At 42.7% G+C, this 22,793-nt stretch overlaps 1 protein-coding gene across 4 annotated transcripts in view; it reads left to right on the top strand.

The window, feature by feature from the left end:
* The window catches only part of kif19 (kinesin family member 19), a 32,614-nt gene that overhangs the window by 4,749 nt on the left and 5,072 nt on the right, over positions 1 to 22,793 (top strand). For all 4 annotated transcript variants that reach the window (XM_047608354.1, XM_047608352.1, XM_047608351.1 and 1 more), the window contains 8 exons: positions 13,691 to 13,801; positions 13,910 to 13,997; positions 15,121 to 15,257; positions 18,631 to 18,756; positions 18,853 to 19,047; positions 22,060 to 22,206; positions 22,304 to 22,426; positions 22,578 to 22,734. In XM_047608354.1, the coding sequence (XP_047464310.1) occupies positions 13,691 to 13,801; positions 13,910 to 13,997; positions 15,121 to 15,257; positions 18,631 to 18,756; positions 18,853 to 19,047; positions 22,060 to 22,206; positions 22,304 to 22,426; positions 22,578 to 22,734 (1,084 nt within the window). The remainder of the gene's footprint in view (positions 1 to 13,690; positions 13,802 to 13,909; positions 13,998 to 15,120; positions 15,258 to 18,630; positions 18,757 to 18,852; positions 19,048 to 22,059; positions 22,207 to 22,303; positions 22,427 to 22,577; positions 22,735 to 22,793) is intronic.

Here is a 22,793-nt window from a genome sequence, read left to right as displayed (position 1 = left end):
GTGTCGTCTCCTGGCTCAGTGTAGGCTACTTTGCGGACATGTTGGTGCTGGTGGGGTTTTTTTTTTTTTTTTTAACCGAAACAGGAAAATAAAAGTAGCAGCAGCTGACACAGTGACGCAGGTTTGCCTTGGCATAAAAGTGACGAGTGCTGGAGGGAAACATTTGTCATGCACGTGCGTAATAAGAAGTGTTTTCTCGGGACATTGAAGGATGTTACTCGACAACACTAGCGACTTATTACCTGTGGGCATTCGGATCTGACTTGTTTGTCTGTCTTCTCAGAAGTAATTTAATTACAAGGAGTCTTAAGGACAACATCAGCACTTCTTGCCTGCCATGACATCATTAAAATAGGCTTGGACTCAGGGGATTAGAGCATAACACCAGTAAGGTGGATATGTTGCTGACACAGCCTCCGTAACAAGGCTTTGTTATTGTCTCCAGCTCAACTGAACCTCAGGCAGAAGAGGTCTATTTATGTATCTCCTGTTCAGCTTGTGTTGATTGTATTCCCAACTAGTGCGGTTCAGGCTGTATCCTGCCCAAAGAGTCTCTATGAGTTTCAATCTGAATGAAAGCACAAAGGATTAGTGTATTTATTCTGCTTTTTACCCCTGGGCTTACCTGGACTGCCCCGACATGAATGGAGGGGATATAGAGAGGTAGATCATGTCAACACAAGGCTGTGGTGAGATTATAGTATGCGGGAGGCTGAGTCTGTTTTCCTAAGCTGTCACCTCCGCCGTAGCCATCACACACAGCATATATATGCAGATACTGTATGCGCATGCAAACAACACACCGCCTCTTCATAAATACCCTGCGTACTGATTAATTTGTTTGTGAGACAGTAGACAGGCAAAGGCCATATGGTCAACAAGTTGTGCTCAGACAGATTAGCAGGGCGCTTGTGGCTGACTTGGCTGACTGGGTGGGAGTGCTCAGATCTGGCTGTCCGGGCAGAAAGCAGACAACTTGAAGCTGTTTAAGCCCGAGGAGATGAGCTCATTGGATGGAGTTTAGCTCAGGTTAAGTCTCCGGCCACCTGCTCTCTTTCTCTCTGCTCCCCCCACTGACATCCTCCGGGGATCCGGCCGCTACCTTTCATGAACCACCTGTTGCCTGTTACGCTCAAAGGGCTTTTCTTGTCCTTGAGTGAGTAGTATACAGGTCAGATGTGTAGTGAGGTGGATTTACGAATTATATTAATTGACTCTGGTGTTTATTCAGTCAAGGTCATGATGAGTGATATAAAATGATCATTTTACCCCCAAACTGTAATCGCAAAATTAGATTTAATGATTGTGATTGTGGTTTTATTTTGGCAGCTTAATTGTTGCCGAACACAAAGTGGGGATGCAGGTTGAAGCAAGTGAAGAAGAAGAAACGAGCCCAACCAGTGTTGTCATGGACTCTATGAATGGATCATGCTTTGTCAAGTTAAAGACCAAATGAACAACCAGGCAGATTAAAGATGAAAAACAGTCTCTAAAGATCCCTAGCAAGTGGCTTTGTGTGTTTTTAGTCCTTTCTTATAACTGTATTGTCACACAATGATGTGTCATGAAAGATATTGCCACTGGCGCTAACCTCATCTTTATGTCTCTGAAAATGTTTTTTGGTGGGATTTCGTTGGTTGCCTTGAAAAATCTTGTCTGCTTTGATGACGATAATTTACACAAAACTGTTTTTTACTCAAATCCACTCACTTTAAATACCACACCTGACCCCACTTGACCTCTCCTTGATGTACTTTTCAGACTTGTGGTTTATTATTTCTTCTTTTCAATAAGGACACGATGTTGGATGATACCAGCTCTTTGAGTGCCATTTGCTCTTTAGTGTTGTTTCCTTCCTCGTAAATTGTGAGTGTATTGAGAATAAATGTCGGGTAGTAAGCGAGTTGTTTGTATATAGCTTCTGAGCAGATGTCTGAGGACAAACTTAGCTTCAGACAGAGGGTATTTGGTATTTTCCATCCCAGAGATGAGAGACCCCTCGTTAAGAGGCGGCTAACTATAAGCTACGTAAAGCTATGTTTAGCCTTGCAGTGATAAAGATGGTCGCTCGACCTCGTGATGACACCTGAGAGGACATTTTTAACTCACTACTGAGTTCACCCAGCTTACAATGGACAGCTGAGCCCTGTTGTGGCACCTTAAATAGGACTGATTAAAACTGATGTTTACATAAGGTTTGTGATTTCATATTGTCTCATAAACACTGCATTGCTTATTATTTCAGTATTTGTTTCTTTGTCAGCAATGATAAAGCGAGTGCTGCATTCAAGCATGTTTATAAATGGATCCATGCACGTGCAGATGGACATATCTGGTTAGTGGAAGTGAGAGTTTACACCCTGCAGGATGTGTCTTTCTTAGCCTCCGAACTTGTTCAGCATGTCTTCAGCGGGGTTTGCCTGTCAGTCGCACACAGTGGGGAATGTTTTATGGCGAGGCCTCGTCTCCATGGAGACACCTAGACAAGGTCAGGGCCATTGTTTGTTTTTTATTCCCGTTCCGTGGTCATTCATATGTGAGAATAAGGAATACAGTAGTGGAAGAGGTCCCCGTCAACTGTGGATTTCTTTGTTGTTGCCGCTCCTCTTTCCTGTCTGCAGCTGAACCGAATTGAATTAATTAAAGACTTACTTTTAATGGGATATTTGTACGACTGGTCTGGTCAATGCAATCTGGACTGTGAGTGCAGTCGCAATAAACATATAACACAAAGTATTAATGAGGATTTTAATGGGCATCTTTTGAATTCAGTTGAGATAATAGTCAGCTTCAAAGCATTACTTCATAATAACAAGAGGACAAGGAATAAAAAATAAAAAAACGTTTTTCCCCTTCGTGTGGTTGTCCGAGGAGAGAGAGAGGAGAGAAAGAGAGAATGTCAGCCAGTAGGCAAACAAAAATGTACCATTTTGCCTCCTGGCTTCTTTGTGAAGACCAAGCCCTTTAAAACAATTTGCAGCATTCAGCCTGGTCCAAGCACAGTTACTTGATTACAATACGCCACGGACCGGCAAATTTTCTGCCTTCGTGAAGTAGAAAGCGCCTCACCTCAAGTGCTCAGTGTAGAGTTTCTGACACCCTCTACACAGCTCTGTCAGTGAAAGGAGATTCAAATTGCCCTCACCTTGGAGGCTGCACCTCCCCTGGAAGACAAACTACTAATTTTGAAAAGCTTCGTACCCGAAGTCCATGCGTGACCTGATTTCGGTTTTTATATACAGAAAAATCATTGAATAACTCCAGAGAACCTTGTACTGACTGTTCTTGCAGAAGGTGTCAAGAAGCCTTCCTGCCATTCATCAAAATGCCCAATTTTTTTAGTGAGTAGCGTAAATCAAAATGACCAAAGAAAGAATACCCAGTTTTTTTGCCTTCTTACCCCTGCTGATGGAAATGTTCTCTAAAAAACAGCCCATTGCTACAATAGCCTGGTTAGAAATGTGGGGAATCGTGGATAAAGGGTGCACTTTGTCTTTGTGCCTTTTACGAGTGTTTGAGTAGCTTCACGGCTGGACAAGACAGGGAAAAGAAATACAAACAGCCATGTCGTGTTTTAACAGTGAAGACTTAACCTCCACACTGAGTGACAAAGGCCGGAAAAAGACTTGAACCTAAACACGTATGGTTTATTTTGAGGCGCGAGGTAGTCCTACTTCTTTGCAAATTGGGTTAATATGTCAGGACAAATGTTCTTGTCTGACCCTGGCAAGTGGGTAATCTTTGCTTTCTTTATTTTCTCCGAGTCCACTTCCACCTACGAGTGGCTCTTTCTCCTATTCCCCTGGTCCCCACCCCTCCCTTGAGTTTATAACAAGGGCCATTGTGGGTGGGTCTGTGCATGCTTGTGTGTGTGTTGTATGTCACCCCTCTCAATGCTCTCCCTGGGTTTAACAAGAGGCTGGGGCGTGGCGCTAAGCAGCCTGCCCTGTAATCATGTAAACATACTTACTGCTAAACCGTCAGAGGGTACAGCGAGGTCTTTACCGTACGGACCGTGAGACACATTGATACCATAATGAGCTCAGCATGTGATTTAATTGAAAAAACACAATTCGGCTGACATAATAAAGAGTGGGTATAAATTGTTTGCAACGTGCTGTGAGTCATTCATTGGTCCACAGGGTTGTGATGAAAAGGAAGGAACTACCCTAAGGACTCTAACTCATCAACTTATAATGATGCATATTGTGTCAGCGTGTTTTTTTTTTGTTATTTTTTAATATTTAGGGAAAAGATTAAATGGAAAAACTCTTATTTTTGTGTGTCCACAGTGATTTCCTTATGTTCTCTGTTCTGCGTAACCAAATCAGAAGCACCATGTTCCTCCGTAGCCACTTAATACTGATGACACAAGCAGGAAGCCCAGGCTAGCCCAAGGCCGTAAATGTGCTGTCCTTGTTGCGTGATAGGCAAGGACTGGTGTATCGTGACAAAGCCAATAGATCACAAATCGATTCTCACGCTTAAGGTGAAGAACAATTGTTAAGCATCCCCTTGAAATCCACTCGACACAAAAGAGGAAAAAAATCACAGACAGCGTGAATTGGTTTAAAAGAGACTGCGATGATAGGAAAGAGCAAAAGGTAACCAAACAAAAGATTTTGTCAATTGAAGAGAGAAAAACAGATGGCACTGAGGGTCAGACAGATTTCTAGTGAGCAACTGTCGGGCAGTTAGATAAAAACATCTCCTGTCTGCCTTGGGTTTTAAGGACCTAGAGGGAATCGGTCTGTGGGGCTTTTGCCGTAATACTCCAGCCGTAACAACAAGTTGTTTTCATGGCTCATCCACGAGACTGCCTTTCCCGAATAATGGCAGCAGCTCCGCTTAAAGCTGGAAGCGAGGGCATTGTTTACCCACGTCACCGCCTAAGCAGGGAATAGTGTGACCCAACATAATCCACAAGGGTGCACCCTTCTGAAAAGGCTCAGTCATTAACCGAAAATCTGATATGAGTCATGACTTGTGTTGTGTAGCGTGCAGAATTTTGTGAAAATGAAAGAGAGACATCTGCTTTGTTGTGTGTAGAAATAGTTAATTTCCATCTAAACAAGCTGCTCACATGCTAACGAATGAGGCGTAGCTGAGCTGTGCCACAAAGTTTAGCATGTTAGCATTCGAACATTAGCTTAACATGACTCAATACATGACCCAAACTCAAAATGTTGCCTGAGAACCATGGCAGACAATCACTTCATTCATCTATTTATAAGACTAATAAAATGTAAACAAATGTTGGTTTAAAGAACCTAACAGCTCACCCCAGACAGTATAAAGCCTTAAAAAGTTTTTAACTAAACGTAGGTAGGTCACGACAGGCTAGGTTTCATTAACATGTCGTGGTCTTTTGTCGCCACATCGCTACTCGTCTCTTCCTGTGTGTGTTTCCCTTAAATAGCTTCCATCGAATGGAGGCTTTTATTAGATGGGCTTGAATCGTTGAACAGTATATTCAGTCATATTTCACTCTGGAGAACCTCTAGTGTTTCAGTCGACAGAAATTCAGTCGATTTATTGTGAAACATTACGGAACATTTGTGTTCGCTGAAAGCTTTTCACTGCCATTTGCACATTATTGCACGCATTATTTAAATTTTTGTGTTTTTCCAAAATGAGTTAAGGCAGTTTTTCCATTCACATTCACCTTTTAAGTTTTGACATTTACAATCTTATGAAGACACTCATCACTATTATGCATTTCTTCTTTCTTTCTTTTTTTTTTTTTTTTTAATTTCTGTCATTCATCCTCAAAAAACAGAGCCGAGGCTATTTTTGAACCCCCTCTGTGTGACTACATCAGGCTTGAAGCCACTTGGAAACCGTAATGGCTGTTTAGTGTTTTACATGGACAACATCTTCCATTTGGTCTTGTCTGATGGACAAAAACACTGAAAATAGCACGCTGTTGAGCACCATTCTGCTGTTACTGTCATTATGTGTGACTATGGGTGTGAAGTTAACTTGACACGGTACTAAATCCATCCTCGCACAGCTTGCTGCCGCCTCCATCTGAAAAGACCCTCCAAAAGACATTACTTATCAAAGGTTCCTTATGTTTTTTCTGCTTTTAATCTATGAAAACTAACAGAGACTTATAGTTCAGATAAACCATGATAGTGATAAATATAATAACATAAAAAAGGAATGTCGCTACATAGCACAAGGGTTCTCCTGAATTAAACCCCCTTAATGTTGCTGATTCATATTTCAGTGGCCTTCTTTATATTTTGAATTTTCTTTAAAAAGTTTTGTGGATTTATTGGACTCTGGAGTCACCATGTGCAATAATTTCCCACTGTGCACTGCCTCATATTCAGTGCTATAGATCAACAACTCAGAATGCCTGTTCACTTGTACATATAGTTATATATCTTTTCTTACATATTCTTATTGCCTACATTGCTCTTTGTTCTGAGCACTGGTTCACTTGGAGTAGGAGCTGCTGTAACAAAAAGTAATTTCCCCCTTTTAAATTTAATAAAGTGATTCTGATTCTGAGAACACTATCGTTGAAACAAACACTTTTGGTTTCCTCTTTTCAGGTCCAAGTTGCTCCGGACTCTGAAGTTGTTTTCCAAATTGTCAGTCTGTGGCGAGATGTTGACCCACAAAGACGTGTAACCTGATTCTGTCCATTGTGTGTAAATGCATATGTGTGTGTGTGTTGTTGTCTGGGTAATTGATTGCCCCGGTTTGTGTGTTATGGTTCGACCTCCAGCCTCTCGCCTTAGGATTACCTCTGACCTTTAAGAACCAGCCTATGCCAGTCTCCGTCATCCGCTGAGCTTCCCTGCCAGTTGGCGAACCTTCGGATGTTTGTTTTGTGTGACGATACTACGTGGTTTAGTTATACCTTGGCTGGGGCTGCTAATCAGCCTAGTTACCTCTGCCATGGAGGGCGTGCTTATGGTGCGTGCTGTATGAAATACAAGGAACAATGAAAAGGCAAAGACTTGCTACTTTTGCATTTTAAAATAAGGACTTCTGCCACAGCCATGGTTGATATATTTTATTATTTAATTTTAAAGTGGCCTAAACGGGAGCATTAGGTCTTCAATCTTCTTCCTCAATTGTGTTCTGAACGTTCAATGAATCGCTTGCATGAATGAGAAACCGCTGCATTGTTCATCTTATCCTTTGTAACAGTCTGTGCTTGTGGCATTCATTAATACATCTGTGCTATGTGGCCTTGGAATAGAAATGATGAAAGCTAGAAGCAAAGGAGGAAACCTGGACAGAAGAAATTAGAAAGAAGTGCGATTTCTGTCATCCAATTCTTCATCTTTCTAGACCTCTTGTTGTGTTATGCAAGAAACTTGGATTCCCATTATCGACCGTCTTTGAGTCAGAACTATAGCGACCCTCGTCTGACTGTACTGGTCGGGCATTTGTTTGCCACGGCCAGACATCTTATGTAACATCAAATGACGAGCAGACCTTGCTATCGGGCGCACTGTATCAGGTACACTGCGATCCAACACACACACACACACACACACCTCCAATCATGGAGAGCTCCTGAAACGGGATATACAGTAGCATTGTTGGGGTGCAGAGGGCAGCGCTGAGGGTTTCTATCAGATAACCAGCTGCAATTGTGCCCGCTGGATTTTCCAAAGCTTTGGTTGCGTTTCTGAAAGAGCAGCTTGAAAGGTTGCCCCGTAAAGGTCACTGCCGGGACCCGATTGCTTTCTTGATCCTTTGTTCTTTGCCGTATTCTTGACACGGCACACAGATGGCATTGTTAAAAAACTCTGCCGTCATGTCATTGCGCAGCGTAAAGATAATGGATTGGGGATATATTAAACTCTGAGAAAGCCCAGCTGTCCACACAGATGCCTCATTCGTATTACTTCGAATCGCCTCATATTTTATACTTGCATTATACTTAGCTAAGTTAATCTGACAAAGTAGACTCTTTTAATTAGTCCATCTATACGACTGAAAGGGCTGTTTTCCGTAAATGAATTGATCTCGTGGGTGACCCACAGCGTTGGGACACATTTTCCTTTTTTTTTTACTCTTGCCATTCATTTTCATTTTCATGCAGATTGAAATCCTCAGTGTTTTCTAGTATTACAACACTTCAGCCGTGCGCCAGAATTTCATAACACGGTTGATATCGAATTGGAAGCACGCATCCATGGTAACCGCTGTGTCACTTGGGGATGAGGGTTAAAGTGAGGGCGGCGTCTCTAGGGAGGAATTAGATGCAGAGGTCGACATCTACTTCTGACATTACACACTGACAAAAGCACCGCTCTTTATCTTCCCGATACACGCATGTTCAAGCCATGGAGCTAAAAGGATTGAACCTCTTGACTGCTGAAAACAGCAATAAAGACAAGACACAAATGTAAGCAATAAAATGTGACGCCAGACGGTACAGATGGCTTTGACTGTATCGCTCTCATTCAGACATCATCTGCATGTTTTTGTTCAAATCAGTCTTCCTGCTGCTACGTCTGGTGCTGCTGTCCAGTCAAATTTTCATCTCTTTTTAGCTACCGAATTTATTTGGTTATGAATGTGTTCTCTTCACTTTCACCTGTGGCCAGTGACCAGATTGAAGCCTGTTGAGTGACGCATAAGGGAAAATTATTTTGCTTCTAGCCTTTGTGTGTCATTACAGCACGAGCGACGCCCCGTACACTAGAGGCCATTTATGTGAATGAGATTTCAATTTTCTCCTTTGTCATTTTATTAGTGACCCGAGCAATTATTTGGGAGTAATGAACCAGAGGTTGACAATGAAAAGTGGTTCGTGTTTATTCAGCTGCTGACTTTTGTTGCCTGTCTTGGCAGCGTTTGCCGCTTGGCACAGGACAGTGGAGGGAGTCAGCGAGAACCAACCAGGGTTGGCTGCCTTGTGAAACCGCACCACATCCAGGCTCTGAATTATGGATCCACGTCGGGAGCTAGCGGCGCTATAATCAGCAAGATGGCCAACTAAGTCATGCCTGCTGCTTTAATGACCCGAACAGCAGGTCCTGTTGATAAGAAAACCCCTCAGCCAAGAAGGGCACGGCCAGCGGTGCTCCATCGCCGCCCCGCTGTTCTTTATGGCATTTAGCTGATTCCATCACGCTAATTGGTTTCATGTCGCTGCATAAGCAAGCTGTTGTTTGACTTTGGCTGATCCTTGTAATGATATGAATATTTCAGGAGCCCCCTTTTTGTTCAGCGCCACTGTGTGTAAATCCACGCTCTGGCCATTTTGTTTTGTCAGCTCCCGGGGTCGAGTTAAATTGAGCTGCACCCCGCGTCCAAATGAAAAGTGGCCGTGGCGTGTGATGTTCGTTGTGACAGCACGATTGAAACTGCTAAAAATGATGGCTTGCTTACACGGGCTGCCCACGAGGAAATTGCTTTTCCTTTCTTACTTTGTGCGGTTCTCTGTGAACTGATTCACCGGCGCCCATGAATTAGTCAGCGGCCGATGAAAAGAGGTGATAGGTCCTAGTAGACAGAAAATCTTTGACATTGCTCACATAAAATTGTGATGTTTCCTGATTTTTGGAAGATGCTCTACACACTGAACCATTCACTGCTCATAGAACCTCACATACAGCTACCGAAGGAAATCATAGGGTTTTGTGGAATCGTTAAATTTTGATCACACTGTGTCTGTGTGACCTAGTTTCTTGTGTAAAATTATTATTGATCGCAGTAATTTTATGACTTCAGAAACGATTTGCAGTCGGAAGGTTGGAGAAATCAACGCACTGGAAGACTGACAGATTGACAGTTAACAAATGTACACTCATGCCTGAGTGTTTGTACTATTTTGCAATTAAGCCTGCCCGCCCCCCACCACACACACACACACACACACACACACAGACTGCACCAGTCAGTAATTTCTTTTAATCTTATCAGGATCTGTGTGTTTGCTGTATTGTAGCAGTTGTGTTTGGAGAATGGTTGCTGTGCAGCTGCCCACTGACTCACAGCCGGAGTTTTAAGCCTGTTGGATTCATGCAGAGCAAATCAGAGAGATTCTGCTGGTCTCCGTGTGCGACAGATTGTGTTTAGGGCTGCAAGATGTTGTTGGTCAGTTCATTCTTTTTGATTAAATTACAAGCACTAAGTGGTATCTTCTCGTTTACCATTTGACAAAAGTCTGCTCAGATGTTTACTCTTTCGTACATGACAACATATGTCTTCAAACATCTAACCTGCTCTTGGTTCACACACAGACACAGAGCGTTGCCAATGCCCGAATGTTTTTAAGTATAAAAATACACGACGGACGTCACCTCCTCTCGTCCTATACACACAGACACATTGAGTGCGAGTGCGCTGGCCTCCTGTTTCGTGGTCAGTCACGCCTCGTGCCACCCTGCTTGCCGAGCCTCCCTTGTCGCGCTGGGCATGAAGCGCCTCTTTCTTAGTTGCTATGTGTGAATGAGTACATGTTTCCATGCAACTGTGGGGGAAAGAAAAGCGAGAGAGGGAGGATGTGTGGGAGAGTTAATGGTATCCACGAGACTGCTGTGTTTCCCACTGTTCCTTCACCTGCTCTGTACAGCCAGAGCTCAGCAGCTCAAACTGACCTGCACTTCACCTCACACTTTTTGTTTTCCCGGAGCCTCCTAACTGAAAAGATGACGGTCTAGTGCGAAGAGCATACGCGTTGGCACACTCCGCCGCGGAGTCACATGCCCAGACATCCAGTCTTATGTTGCCCCGTGGTCATTAGAGCCAGCATCTTATAGTCTTATCAGAAGACTTAAGAAAATTAGTGGTATAGAATCTTCCTGGGCACCAGCTGCTGAGTGTGGATGTTCATGGGTGGGGCTTTGGAAAGTAGTGTAACTCAAGAAACACGGATGACAGATGGGACTAGAGGTGTTATCAACACCCACAGGCTTTAATGGTGAGACAAAAGTGTGTATCGATGCACACACTATTTGATACCTGCTATACCTGCGTTTATGTAAGAGCGCTGTTGCATGCATCAGCTTTTTCAAGGAACACAATTACACAGGTGCTCCATGCATATATAAACAGGTCTAGTCCACATAAAGCGATAAAATACAATTGAAAAGACATAATTTTCACCTTGTTATAACCTTTCATTTACACACACCTGTTACCTTTTACACTTTTTACACCTGTTACCTTTGAGATGTGCAGAAATGCATGTTTCCATTGGGCACAAGAAAAACTGCAGTACAGTGATGATGTACGCTGCATGCTGTGTAGTGTTAACACTTCAGGAAGACAACTTTCTCCTGCATTTAGCTCCCAACTCTGAGATAATCATCAATTTATATTCACATCAGAGCTATCAAATCACTTAAAGATCATAAAACAAAGCTGCTGAATCGATTGTTTTACAAACATAAAAGGTCGAAACCATTTATCCATTACATTAATTAATCAGTTTGCATCGAGTTTGGCTGTTGATTAAAAAATAGCAATTAAAAGACTTTATATGGGCTCCAAGAAACTGTGGAGGGTGTTCCACATCAGTATCATATATTTATTAATATGTTTAGTATATAAATCATAGATTAAATAAAATTGGGACATAAAATATGTGAAGAAATAAAGCCCAGTGATCAGTGGGTTCATGGTAAATGTTTGTCCTGATATTGATAACCCAGTTTATCTATTAGATGGTTGCTGTTCGATGTCGATCACCATCTATTTAAGAAGTGTCTGCTCTCTCTGCTCTGTCTAGTTGCTTCTCTTACAGACTTCTGAGAAGTCACATTTTGGTAGGATTATGTCTGAGTCTAAAAGGCTCAGCTTAGGTACGGTAATTTAGTTAATGGTGACGTGTGCACTAAGATGTGGGCCCACGTTTTGTTTTTTTTGTTTTTGTAATGCCAGAGCTTTAATGAATCCACACAGACTTCCTCAGCTGCCTTTTCATCAGCTGATTCTTGACTCTCGTGATGTTCGAGACTAAGTGGCTTAAGAGCTCCTGACCTTGGATACCGAGAGAAGTACTCTGTCGCTCACACTATCTTTGCTGTGAAATACGATCAGAACTTGAACGTCATTGCAACTGGGTGCCATGCATAGAACAGTTAGTGGAGAAGCGAGAAGTGAGGAGGATGAGGAGGAAGAATCTGAAAAAGAGATGAGCATCATTTGCTGTGCATGCTGCCCTTTTGTTCTCACTCTCCTTCCTTGTGTCTAGGGCACAAGGAGTCAACATTGTGTGCGCATCACACCAGAGAACTGAATGAAAAGACGTATCTGGAGCGAACTGAGTTGATTCAAAGGACAAACATGCAGTGGTCTCCATCTTTCCCCTGTTCTCCCTTCAGTACTCTCCTTCACCCCCCACCTCCCACCCCACCCCTTCCCCCTTTTTGCTGATTGCAGCTTATGCTATTTTTCCATGGTACCCGCCTTCATCTGCTGTTGTCAGTTTATTAAAAGTGAAATCTCTCCTCTTGAATTTCAATTGAGAGGCTTCAAAGTGAGCGGCTCACTGGTTGAGGGGGTCATCAAACAAGCCGAGTGCTTCAGCATTACAGGCTTCAGAGGCCTCTCGAGGCCCGACGCTGCACAAAGCTGATCAGCCAAAGAAAAAAACATTTGGCAAACTCCCAGATATCCCAATATGAAATAAACTCAAGTGTCCTCTTCACCATATTTCTTTATTATTATTGACTTTTTTCTTCCTGTCGGGCAGGAGACTCAGTCCCACAATGTTTTTGAGGGGAATAGCATTTCTTCAGCTGCCTGCAACCTAACGAAGTCAGCTGCACACACTCTGACTCAGTGGTTTTGTCGGTGGTATTCTTTTTTTCCCGATGTCACGCTGTGCCACTTGTGTGCAGATTTTGTTCCAGTAATATTCTGCCTTATGTGAGCTGCGATTTCCAAATTATATTTTTTTTTAGGCTCGGAGTTTGTCAAGCGGACAATTGGAACAATGTGACATTTCAAGTCTTTGCGTATTTAAGATTGTGTAACACGATTGTGCTGCATCCGACTGTCACATGCACAAAGCCCAGTCTCAGCAAGCACAGTTTGTTCTTATGTTCCCCTTAAATTCGCTGCTCTCCGTCCTTCAGATGTTCTGAATGCACTTGACATGTGGGCTGCTCCATTGGTCGTTATGTCCTATGGGCAGGATTGTTGCAGATGGCCTGAGTGGCTGTACATTTGCATAAATGGATACATGTTGTGAAGTGTGTCGCCGTAGAGGGGAGGTGTGTGTTTGTCACACTGACAGCCTGTCATACATTTGAGAAGACAGCCACCGTTAATATTTCCCAACCGAGGGTATGTGTACCTCAGCTGAGTGTGTGAATGTGTTAAGTAGCTCAAGTCATTGTCACTGATTTTGACATTTATTTATGAGGAAGATAAATGTATTTACTGGTGGTTTTGCAGCCAGTTCTGATAAGCTTTTTAAGCTTTTCCCTCACTGTGTGTGCCTATGATTATTTAATCTATTAAGTCACTGAATTTATTTAAAGACAGGGACAGTATTTTGTACTCTGTGTCATTTTGATAATTAAGTTTTGCAGTGCATTCGAGCGAAACCTCACCTCACTGGAAAGAGAGCACACTTGCTCATTAGTGTAGCCTTGGCAGTGATGGATAAGAGACACATCACTGTGCTAATTGGCTGCTCCAATGCCCAAACAAGCTGGGAGGCCTCCTCACTAACCTGTCTGTCCCTCTCCTTCGCCATTAGATGGTGGTTCTGATGGACCCCATGGAGGATCCTGACGACATCCTGCGTGCCAACCGCTCCAGGGAGAAGACTTACATGTTTGACGTGGCATTCGACTTCTCAGCCAGTCAGGTGAGTAAAAAAAAAAATAAATACATTTTCAAATAAGTCAAGAACCAAATGAATGTCTTTTATGTGCTTATTTATCATTTGAAAATGTATTTCTTTCCTCCTGTGCAGGAGGAAGTTTACCGAGCTACAACCAAAGGGCTGATTGAAGGCCTTATCTCAGGCTACAATGCCACTGTGTTTGCCTATGGACCCACAGGTGTGTATGTTGCTCTAGACCCAGGTAGATTACTTTTTACTTTCTGTCCGAGCAGAGGTGCATCATCCATGAATTACATGTGCTACCTTCCCGACACTTAATCTGTGGTCAGCACGAGTGAGTTGCCACAGTCCCAGGAACCGGGCGAGACATTTTATTTGCATCCGTTTCGGCTTTTTAATTTTACCGCAGGTCTGATTAGAAAATGAGTCACGCTCTGCGTCTTCCTTCCCCGTTGCATAGTGACAGACTAGTGACTTAGCTGAGTACTATTATACTCAAAGTTACCCATCTGTCTCTTGTTGCTTTGCCTCCTTCTGCCTCTCCATCTGCGTCAGAGATTCACAGATATTTGTCTCGTAAACCGTGTAGTCAGGTCATCCAGGGACTTATTAAGACAACACATCTGGATCTTTCACTCATGCAGAACTACTAAACATTTTAAGCTTCAGGAATCATTTTAGATTTAACCCTGAGTTTTAATAAAGTGTTGTACTGCATTTAATTATTTGTCGTTTAGGTAACCAGATGACAGGTCACATTAAGTTTTTGTTGTCAGCTCTTCAGCTGCTACTTGGTGCACAGTTTACACCAACTACTGGCAAATCTTTTCTATCTACTGTTTGTAGCTCAACTGTTGAGTAGTTTTGCATCACGGAAATCTAGAAACAAGCAAGTGAAAGCATCCCTCATACCACCCCCTTCACAATCAGCTGAAAAGCCTGACCTTTCCTGGTATCGAGGTTTGGCCCATATTATCTACTAATGAGATCGGCTCTTTAACTTCCCAAACTGATTGGGCCGTCCCAATTACTCCAGAACAATCGGTGAGAGGAACAAATACAAGAACACGAAGGAGCAACGGAGAAATGTCTAGCCCTTGAGACTGACACTAGCAAAGTATTAATAGGCCACAGTTCTTCTTCTTCTTCTGTTAGTTTGGTTGATAGTCAACAGTTTCCAGGTTCTGAAATAATTATTCACCTATTATACAGTCATTTTAACCATCATTTATAATAAAACTAGTTTGATTAGAGCAGCAAACTATTAAAAATGATTAAATACATGCTAAATCAAATCAGTCGTGTAAAGAATCCATCTCAAAGTCCTCTGCTGTCATCAGGTTGTGGGAAGACGTACACCATGTTGGGGACAGACAAGGAGCCCGGCATCTACGTCCGAACACTCAACGACCTGTTCCGTGCCATCGAGGAGACCAGTGACGACATGCTGTACAGCGTCTCCATGTCCTATCTGGAGGTATGTCTTTCATTTTACATCATCACCTCGTATTCCAATCACGAGCTCACAGAATCAGCGAGTTTGCTCAACGCCAGTGACGCATCTTTTAATTGCCCTGCAGAGGGGCTTGGAAATGTTACAGCCATTAGCTTGATTGCTCACTCAGAGATTTCTGCTCATTTGTTCACACGTGAACCGCAGACATCTATCTCTGCTTCTGTTCACATTGCAATTAGGCGCTGCTCTCATCTCTCCACCCTGATAGCATCTAAGGTTGTGAGCTAATGCCAACTGCAGGCAGATACCGCTGGTGTCGCTTTACTCTGGTCTCCATTTGAAATGAGCTGGCGTCCTTATCCACAGCCCTGTAGAAAAACACAGAGTCAGACGAAAACTGTGTTTCCTTTTATCCATTATGTTGCTCTGCTGTTTTCTAAAGGATGCTAAATTGACTTGTTGCCGTTGCCACTTGTTAAAAGAAGCCATCATTTTAGTTAAGTAAGGACATTTCATGTTAGTTGAGCACCATCACAGATTGCCACTGTAATTATTTATCCCCATGCTGCCACAGAAACTCTTTGTGGCAACACATTTGGCGTCACGATGTAAAGTGAAACTGCTTTTAGGTCCACTTGCTGTGTCAGGGCCTTCAAATACAGTTTCAGACATTGCTTGTCATTGTTCCATCTCATCTGCTGCTTTAACACCATTATAGATTGAAGAGAGTGTGAGATAACACAGTACATCACGTATTATATACTAGCTGCAAAGGTGTTTTTGTGGCACAGAAACTCCGTGTACCTTCAGGTGTGGGATGAGCTGGCTTCCTGTCAGCTGAGCGATTACCTCCGCCTTTGTCAGCGGATGATGAGCCACGGATAAAACGGCGTAGCTGATGTTCCTCTGTGTGCTCGCCGGCCTTCGTTCCACACCTCATTACTGACAAGAAGGTGCAGCTCAGCCTGTGTGTTTAGTGACAAAGGGCCCAGCAGCACTGGATACAAAGGAGCTGCTTCATTTGGCTCTGAAAACAGAAGCTACACCGCTCTTCTCTGCGCTTAAACAGGTCACTTTTGACTCTTCTTGAGTTACCACATGTACATTTCTCTTTTAAACATAATTTTCTAGTTCCTTTTTTAGAAATGTTATATTTTAAAAACCTTCACTGACAGTGTTTTTATCATTTTAAATTAACCTGTCCATCATCGTCACGAAATCCTTCTGGAAAAGATTGCAGCAATCTTCATAAAGAAGAATGAGTCATTTATTTAGAAAATGGCGCAAAAGAAAAGAAAATGACAACAGCAGAAAGCGTGAATCACGGTATGAACATAACCTTGTATCACGAGACAAAAAGAGCAAATATGAAAAGAACATTTGGCCGCCAATAGAAAAGGAAAATTGCACAATATAAGCACTTGTTGCATACAAATGTTCAATCGGACATCAAAATTACATTCTGTTTTCAGTGCCAGACACTATCATTATGTGCAGTGATTGACAACGTTATTGAAGTGGAGCTCTTCAGTCGCGGTCTGGGTGGGCGGAAGCAAAAATTTTCCTATTAAGATGCCACTCATCCAGTCTGGATGTTCCGTCCCCTGGCTGAACTCAATGGGATGAGTCCCAGCCATAGACTGGCCTCTGGTCCTGACACAAGGGTCTGAGTGTGTGTGTGTGTGTGTGTGTGTGTGAGAGAAACGTATGTGTTTGCTGTTTCTAGGGAGCAATCTGTTACCGCTGCTGCCTCGCCACAAAGAGGTTAAACGCCATTTTATAGCCCGACTGAGCGAAGTGCACACATCTGCTCCTTTTCTTTTTGAGATCACACGCTGTTTCACGTGTGCAATCTACAGAACACGTGCACGGAAACAGATAAATATAACCTTCATGGGCAAAACAGCACCATTAACCATTCACCGTTCACACAGTGTTTTCCGTCCCCTTGTTTGTTCGCGTGGTTTTGTGTCACATTTGGAAAACTTTAATAGGAGGGCAAACGTTTTTAGCGCCATTACATATTAGGCTCAGTTGAAGTCATTCATTGCTTTGGTTCAGAATTAAACATCTCAACAACTTCGAAAGGTGGCCTTGAAAGTTTATTCTTGCACAAAAAGATGAATCTTAAAAGGGGAAATTGCTGCTTTTTATGTGTATATTTGGTCAGTCTGGATGAAACTACCCACACAATCATTATTACACACTATGAACGTTACTTTTAAACTCCATTAATGTCCTTTCAGTCTTCTCCTATTTATCCTTGGGATGCTGAGGAATGTCTCCAGCCCACCTCTTTCCAAATAAAGAATAAAACGTGTGCATTGTAACATACTTAACCACGGGATCCTTTGGCATTTGCACCCTAAAAAATCAACTTGCGCTGACATGGTAGCAGAATGTTTCTGTTGACATCCTCTTCACTCACGTTAAAATATGCTCAGATTTTGAGCAGCATCTAAGACAATCAAAGTCTTTCCAGAACCAGTGATCTCACTACTTGGTGGAAGGACAACAGATTCTGATGCCAACTTCCAAAGATACAAAGAAAAGAACTGAAGATCGGCAAAGAGTTCTTTTTAGCAACTTTGATCCTTTGACTTTTCCTCAGGCGGCAGCACGTTGTTGTGGTTTTTCAGTGAAATGTGTCAGATTGTCAGGTTGAATTTCAATAACGACGACTCCGAGAGCTGTTAGCACAACTGAACACTCTCAGCCTTCACAAGCAATGAGAGTACTAATGGAAAAAATAACAGGATGAGTGCACCGACTGTCAGCGTCTGTACAAGCAGCCTCTTGACAAATAAAAAGCGTCTTCACATTTCCAAGCCCCTGGCAGAGTGGCATCCAGTGGTCACTGTCCAGGATGACACCTCCTGCACTGAGCTTTTATGTGGTAGACGGGCTTCCGCTGCTTAACCATTGCCATCAGTCACAAGAAGTCACCTGAATTTTTCTTTTCACGAAAGGACAGTCTAGGCGCTGGTTTGACGACAGCCTGCCACCCAAAAAGTTGTGTTTAATTTATTTATTTTTTTAAAGAAGCCTGCTGAAAATATAGCACTTGAAATGTCTGCGTAGGAGGCCTGAAAGTTTGAATGGAGCCTTTTCAATGGTCACAGACGTGAATGGTTGTGTATTTATGCAGCAGATTTTTCCTGTTTGTACTCGAAGAGCTTTACAGCCACAGTGACACATACATCCACTCGTATAAGCATCCATACATTCGCAAACCGCTGTCAAGTTGTCCGCAGCTTTAGCTACTGAGCCACAGTCGCCTAATAAACGTACCCTCAGTTTATGTGTGTCTATTGTCTAAGGAGCTGGACTTTCTGTTTTTTTTATTGCTGGTGCATTCTGCTGACAATTTATGTTTCTCTCTATGTCTTTTTAGATCTACAACGAGATGATTCGTGACCTGCTGAACCCGTCCTCGGGCTTCTTAGACCTAAGGGAAGACTCTAAGGGGGTGATCCAGGTTGCTGGTATCACAGAGGTGTCCACCATCAATGCCCAAGAGGTGTGACCAGTTACCTAACCAGTCGCTGCATGACTCATTTATATCCACCGGAGCAAGAACTCAACTTGTGTCTTTTTTCTTCTTTATTTTGTTCAGATCATGGAACTGCTGATGAAGGGCAACAAACAGCGCACACAGGAGCCTACTGCCGCCAATCAGACTTCGTCCCGCTCCCACGCCGTGCTGCAGGTGGCCGTCAAACAGCAGAGCCGCTGTCGCGACGTCCTGCAGGAGGTCCGCTTCGCACGCCTCTTCATGATTGACCTCGCCGGCTCTGAGCGAGCAGCACAGGTGTGTATTTTTAAACTCATCTAAAACGCTAATGAAACGTCACTTGGGTTTTAGAGTTTCTCGAAAACTTTTGGAATTCATCAGCGTAGCTTGTTCAGTTCTAAATGACCATAGGGGAACATCTGTGGATATTACCCATCAGAGATCAGATACTTAAGCTTGTTGCATACTCTGCGAGAAGGAAGAAATCTGGGCTCTGAGAACAATAAAAAAGTTTGTATTGGCCTAGTAATTGTAGCACCATCTCACTGCAGCATATGTCACATGTGGTAAGCATTGTGGGATGGCAAGAGGCACTTCTTGTTATTATTTTCAGATGTCTGCCGTTCATTCAGCATGCACCCAGACACAGTATGCTCTCTACCCAGGAGAGATTAGCAGTCACATTGTGAATATTAGCATCTGGGAGCTCACAGAGTGGCCGCTAGCATTTCCGATTTTACTTAGAATTTCTGACCGATCACAGAATAGTAACCAGACACAGCACTAGAAAAAAAGTTTTGCCCATGTTGATGCGTCCTTTTTCTCCAATGAATGGTACTCTAATGACACATTGTCAGTCAGAGGCTCCAGTCTCAAGATGTGATTGGGGGTGAATCATGTAGATTGATGGCAGATCATGTCTCACTCCACCTCCTGTGTTCAGAGAAGGATTTTCCTTTTTGACATTGATGGCTTCCTTTACAACACATTCAAACCATCTCTCTTCTCTGGCTAAAACGTGGGTGTTGCTGTCTTCAATTGAGTGTCTTTTGTCCTAATTTTGTCCCCAAAAACCCATTACACATGTTGTATGAGGTTATAATTTACATTACACATAGGTAGTGCAGCAGCAAAACCACAAGGCAATGAAGATTTAAAAAAGAAAGGCTCAGTCTATTATGTTTCCATTTATGTGGTATTTTTAATTGCAGCCCACTGCATTTGTGTGACAATTATAGTAATTTGTGATTTTCCAAAATCTGTGTCATCAATCATACATCATATAACAGTCATAAACTGAATAATATAGAGCAGACAGTGATTAGCACTGATGGCTCACAGCAAGAACGTCTGCGTGGGTTCTTTCCGGTTACTTCGGCTTCTTTCCACCGTCCAAAGACATGCTTGTTAGGTTAATTGGTTATTCTAAATTGGCCGTAGGTGTGAGTGTGGTTGTCTGTCTCTTTGTATTAGCCCTTGTGATAGACTGGAGGCCTGTCCAGGATGTACCCTGCCTCTCACCCAATTACGGCCGAGATAGGCTCCAGCCCGATGAATGAATAATATATTTAATATAATGTCTCTGAATGTCTCTTTAACTTTTTGTAACTAAGAATATGATCAATTAAAATACACTACAAATGACAGAGAAATGATTGGCGGATATGTGCGGAGACAAAAACAGAGCCAAAACTACAACACATATAACAGTGGTGTGTTCAAAGCATACGCATCTTCCACCACTGACATTAAAACCTACAAGAAGTTTTCATTAATTTATATATTATTAATGTTATATTTCTTTGATAATTGCAGTCATTGTGTGTCGCTTTCCTTTTCTCTCCTTGTATAATCATTGGAAGAAAAATGCTATTGTGAACATAGAAATAAAGACTTCTGAAGGATTGCGTAACAAAATCAAGTTTTTATTTCTTACAAAGAAACTGGGGAAAAAAGAGATTCAGGGAAAAGAAATGAGCAGCCAGATAAATCACTCTGAAGCACAGCCGGTCTAATGCTGCTTTGCTTTGGGAAATATTTTCACACTGCTGCGGTCGATTCAAGCGGAGCTTTTCTACGTTTTATTTGACCTTCTTTTTAAGCAGTTAGATGAAGTGTTTGTTCAGGTTTGTGAATGCATTTTTCGTCTTTTGTCCGTCATATAAATGGCTTGTCTTTGTTGCTCGTGTCGCCGCTGCCTCGTGCTTCCACAGTTTCAGATTAGCATGCAAACAGTTGGCTAGTGAGAGCACTTATTTACCATGGAGACTGTTTGAACGGTTCACTGCTATACTATTGATGAACAGCACATCCATTAGGTATTGAGCAGAACAGAGAGCTGTTAGTCACTTGAGGCCACTGGAAACCATTTCTCTGCCTCTAAAGAAGAGGTAGTGTAAATTGAAGTTGATTTAGTTCAGTACTGGTGGAGCAAAGATAGGAGGTACTGCCACCTACTGGTCAAGAGGAAAGACAACATTTAATCTGCTCCGTTATGCTCTTAGGTTGGAGTGTTGATGGGACATTTATTTATACCTAAACATTTAGCCATGAAGTTGTATAACTTGATGGCTTCATGTTTTATGAAGGGGTCTAAAGTTTGCTAATTTGGATCAGGATAATGTGAATGTGACGCCAGTATAATTCAAATATTGCTGAATCCTGATTTCTGCACAGCAATATGTGACTTTTTGCTATCTGGCTCTGCTCAACTCAAAACAGTGGCTTTGTTTAGATGGGCAGTATTTGCTGGGAATACAACAAAAGAAGAACAAAATATTTTTTATTGACAACACTGAGTTAATTCAGTTGAGTTGACGTCCTTTTTGTTGTTGCTACTAACAACTATCACTTCCAAACCCATTCATCCTTTCAAAGACGGGTTGTTTTTCCGCCTCCATGTTTCCGACCCTCGTGACGTCACCAGGAAGTTTACTCCATGTGGGACAAACATGCAGAAAATGACTGAAGAATATCAATCTGAGAGAAAAAGTCAGATCAAGTGTCAGTGGTTTTCAGGTGTGTTCCCTCCTGTCAATCTGGTTTAAAGTTCCATCCAATCAGACCAGTCTGTTCTGACTGATGTGTTTAAATGAGGCACTTATGTTCAGATAAGATTAGCACTATTAGTGAAATACCAGTTATATTACGTTTTTGGACCTTTTTTTTTGTCTAACTGGATGCCTCTGCAGTATCTTCCCCCCCCCCCTCTATCTCTCCCTTGCTCCAGTTCCTGTCAGAGACATAAAAAGCACTGCAGGCGGTGTAAGTTCAGAGGTGTTCTCACTCATCTTTCTCTCTGTCTCTTAGACTCAGAATCGGGGTCAGCGCTTGAAAGAAGGCGCTCACATCAACCGCTCCCTCCTGGCGTTGGGCAACTGCATCAACGCCCTGAGTGACAAAAATGGCAACAAGTACGTCAACTATCGAGACAGCAAGCTGACGCGCCTCCTGAAGGTACAGCAGTTTAAAGGTCCAACAGAGTCGATGATTCCGATTCATTGTTTTTATCTTTCGTTACATTCATCGTCATCTGTCTCGTCTTTGAACCCAGGACTCATTGGGCGGGAACAGCCGAACAGTCATGATAGCCCATATCAGCCCTGCCTCTGTGGCTTTTGAGGAGTCTCGTAACACGCTGACGTACGCTGACCGTGCCAAAAGCATTCGAACACGGGTGAGCTTGACATATTTGGAATTCTAGCTTCTTCTCTGCTTTTACTAATTAATAGAGGTGGATAACGTTGGTGGAACCATGAAATATTTTATTATATCTCATATATAAATCTTGTGTGACTAGTATTCCTTCTCATCACCGCGTGTTTCAGGTGAAGAAGAACCTGATAAATGTGTCATACCACATTGCTCAGTACACCAACATCATCTCAGACCTGCGCAGCGAGATCCAACGCCTCAAAAAGAAGATTGCGGATCAGGCGAGCCGCCAGCTCAACTCAGACCGGGCCGACATCCGCAACGTCCAGGGTGAAGACCACACTACACGAAGAATGACGAAATATCTGCCAAATGAAGCTGCTCGAGAA

This window comes from Mugil cephalus, chromosome 16 (assembly GCF_022458985.1).
Source record: "Mugil cephalus isolate CIBA_MC_2020 chromosome 16, CIBA_Mcephalus_1.1, whole genome shotgun sequence".
Classification (NCBI taxonomy): Eukaryota; Metazoa; Chordata; class Actinopteri; order Mugiliformes; family Mugilidae; genus Mugil; species Mugil cephalus.
Note: the sequence above shows the minus strand (reverse complement) of the source record. Positions and strands in the feature narration are given on the sequence as shown.